Here is a 3556-nt window from a genome sequence, read left to right on the forward strand (position 1 = left end):
CCAGCCAGGGAGCACCAGCCATGAAGAACCAGCCAGGGAGCACCAGCCATGAAGAACCAGCCAGGGAGCCCCCAGCCATGGAGCAACAGCCATGGAGCCAAGGTGGCTGTGGTCTCCACTCCGCAGCTTCCAGCCGTGTCCCGGCTGAGCCTCTCCCCTCTCATCGGGTTCCTCCTAGGAAGGAGACTCTCTGGCTGGCTGCCAGGAGAACCTAGCACAGCCTGGGCTCCTCTTCCACAAGCTGAGCCAGTGAGGCAGGGACTGGGGACTCGCAGACCTCAGGGGGACTTCAGCGATCAGAAATGCCTTCCAGATGGGGCGTGCCTAGCGAGACATGGCACATCCAACCGATGCCCTGCTGGGCAGCCATTCAAAGGCTCCTCCGGGGGCCCCCGCCGGGCATGGCAAAGGCTCACGGCACAGCAGCGGAAACTTCAGACTTCAAAAAGCAGGCTCCCCCGTGTGTTTTAAAACAGGTATGTGTGTGCGTGTGTGTATGCAAGTGTGCAAGCACACATACACACGAGAGAGATGTGTGGACTAGGGGTGCTCTAAGAGTGTGCCCCAATCCTTCTGAGCCCCTAGACCACCAGAAGCATACAGAAAAATGCCATTTGTAAATTAGCCGCAGTCTTCTTCTGTGAATCTGTCTTTGGGGCAAGGGTCTCACGTCTCCAGCTCAAGGCATTTTCATGGGGGGAAAAAAGGAACCCGACTCCCGCCCCCTCCCCAAAGTCCGACAGCCGGGAGAGGCTGTCAAGAGGAAGCTGGAAAAACCAGACTGGAAAAACCCCACAAGCAATCAATCCTGGTCACCCCTGCCTGCATACCATGGCACTTGACAGTTGCCCTTCACACCCAGCATCCCGTAACTGAGGCAGGTGGTCAGCGCAGGAAAAGAAAGTCCTGTTTTGCAAATGAAGAGACAGAGCCCAGAAAAGGGAAGGACTTTGCCCAAAGCCAGATACAGCTGGGTTTCTCAACACTAGAAGAACTCACTCCCGCATAAGATAACTGACAAGGCCTCTTAATTTCTAGAAAAGCTACAGTTGCTCATTGAGGGAAAAGGAGAAAACCACAGAAGAGAATAAAAATGCAAAACACAAATCATCCTTAACCCTGTCCCTCAGAGATGAGCATGATCTGCGTGGGTGTTTCCTTTCCATGTCTCCCTTGGCCTCCGTACACCATGATGGTGGCAGCAGATGTGTGCTGGGCATTTACATGGGCTGGGTACCACAACAAGCACTTTACAGGTGTCCCCTCACCGAATCCTCACAACAGCATTATGTCCAAGGACACTGGGGCTCTGAGGGTGACAGCTTGGCTGATGTCAGGGTGGAATTTGAACCCAGGACTAGTCTGACTCAAACCCCTGTGTGCGCACAGCGAGATCTACGTTTATGATTCAGTATACGAAGGTGAGACCACACTGTGAAGAGATATACTCATAAGTCCTTGGCACAGGCTGTTCTTGTTCTCCAGAATGCACCACCCTCCCTCCTGCCTCAGCTCCCCCCAGGCCTCAGACAAGACCCTACAACGGCCCTTAGCATGTTCACTGGGTGTGGTGCCCACCCCTTCCGAGCGGGCCTCCCTCCTTCCATGTGGCTCCCGCGTGGGCAGGCACAGGCTAACCCGGCGTCTCCCGGAGGTGGCGGTGTCAGTGTCCACTGCAGGAAGGACAGCCTGCTCGGTTGTGTGGTGGTTTTCTCTCTTATTACAGATCAGGGCTCTGACCGGCTATCAGCAGGGGGTCTTGGCCCAGGACCCCTGGCCCCATTTCAGGGGTGATCTTCAGGCAGCTGACTCGCCTCTCACGTGCATGGAGCCTGCACCCTGATGAAGGAAGATGGAGGGCCTCCCTGCCCGGAGAGCCAGAAACTTCTCCAGCCCCAGAGCGGCCCCAGTCAGGGCTTGCCAGGCCGGCCCCTCCCTCCCGGTCCCCCAGACCCCCACACCCAAACTCCTGCCACCTGCAGGCCTCTACACCTGTTGCTCCTCCCGCCTACGGAGCCCTCTGTGCCGGTTCAGGGCCCTCATTTCACAGCCCCAGCCCCTTGAAGACCCAGCCCAAACATCACCTCCTCCCAGAAGCCTTTCTGCTGCTGCCACCCCCGCTCCCACCAGCCAGAGGAGGTCTTTCCCTGCACTGCTCCCTCTGACAACGGCCATTCTGTCGGTCAGCTCTGTGACCTTGATCAGGCTGCTCAACATCTCTGAGCTCAAATGCCTCAGGAGCAAGTTGTGAAGATGAGATGGCAAGCTGTACACGAAGCATGGTGACACAGAGCTGGACAGAGCATGGACCCCAGCTCTGACACCGTGCAAGTTACCTCGCTTCTCCATGCCTCAGTTCCCTCATCTGTAAAATGGACACGATAAAACCGTATTGTCCATGCCACCAACGAGGGAACTTTAGGTGCCAGTTTTCTGTAAAGAAGTCAGTACAAGAAGCAGTCCAAACCATCCCCAGGTAACTGCGGGCTCACCTGGGGCCCTGAGCGCCATGGCCCAAGGCCACCTAGCGAGTTACAGCACAGTTAGGAGGGGATCCGCTCTCCAGACTCTGCCCACCAAGGCGCTGTGGTCAAGGTGAAGAGCAGGGGTCCAGGCGGGGTCGGCGTTACGGGAGCCGAGATGCTCCCGAGGGAGGGCCGGGGGAGCTGCTACCCACCTCGGGCGCAGCCATGGCGCGGCAGGCCAGGAAGGCGACCCCCCAGCCCCGCTCTGCGCCCCGCCGCGAAGGCCGGCTCCGGTCAAGGTCTCGTCGGGGCTCTCGCCGCCCGCCTGGCAGCCCCGGCTCCCGAGGGACGCCCCCCAAGCCCGGGCTTGGCCCTGGCGGCCGGCTCCCCTGGGCTCGGGGCCGCGTCCTCGGGGCCGCCGGGGGCGCGTCCCCGGTTCCCTGCTCCAGGGCGCCTGCAGGTGCCGCGCCTCCGCCCGGGCGGCCCCGCCCGTCCTTAAAGCGGCCGCGCCGTCTGGGCCGCCCAGCCGGGGTTTCCCAGCGCGGGGTGGGGGCTGAGAGGGGCGACCCGCCGTGACCCGCACGGCTCGGGCACCAGCGGAACCGTGGTGCTTGGGGCCGTCCCTCTCCGCTCCCCGGCTGGGGCGGGCTTGGGAACCAGCTCCTCGGAGAGCCACCAAGCTCGTCGGAGGTGGGGGTCCTGGGCCGGCCTCCTCACTCCCATTTCACAGCAAGGGAAACTGAGGCCCAGGGAGGGACGGTCCTTTGCCCTGGTGTCTTTAGCGCGTACTCCGTTGGCGACACTGCTTTTTCCTTCTCAGTCAGAGAGCAAGCCCCCGCCCTCACCCCCTGAGGAGGAAGGCATTCTCAGAAATGATGGCTGGCATTTAAGTGCCTCCCTCAGCCCCGAAGGTCACTGCCCAGCCGCCCGGGCCGGAGAGCAGGCCCGAGAGCAGGGAGTGACCCAGCTTCTCCGAACCTTCTGTCCGCTGGTGGCCCCGGCTCACGGTCCGCGGGGCCGGCCGAGCGGAGCGGGGCCGTGAAGCGCTGGCTCCGGAGGGAACCCACGCAGGCTCAGGCCGTTTGTGTGGA

General features: G+C 61.1%; 1 protein-coding gene across 1 annotated transcript in view; it reads right to left on the minus strand.

Annotated features, from left to right (window-relative positions):
* TMEM61 (transmembrane protein 61) overlaps positions 1-2866 on the minus strand; it is a 12780-nt gene extending 9914 nt beyond the window's left edge. The window contains exon 1 of the mRNA XM_046663242.1: positions 2678-2866. Within this exon, the coding sequence (XP_046519198.1) occupies positions 2678-2692 (15 nt within the window). The 5' untranslated portion in view covers positions 2693-2866. The remainder of the gene's footprint in view (positions 1-2677) is intronic.
* Between the last annotated feature and the right edge of the window lie 690 nt (positions 2867-3556).

The sequence above is a fragment of the Equus quagga genome, chromosome 5, assembly GCF_021613505.1.
Source record: "Equus quagga isolate Etosha38 chromosome 5, UCLA_HA_Equagga_1.0, whole genome shotgun sequence".
In the NCBI taxonomy this organism is placed as follows: domain Eukaryota; kingdom Metazoa; phylum Chordata; class Mammalia; order Perissodactyla; family Equidae; genus Equus; species Equus quagga.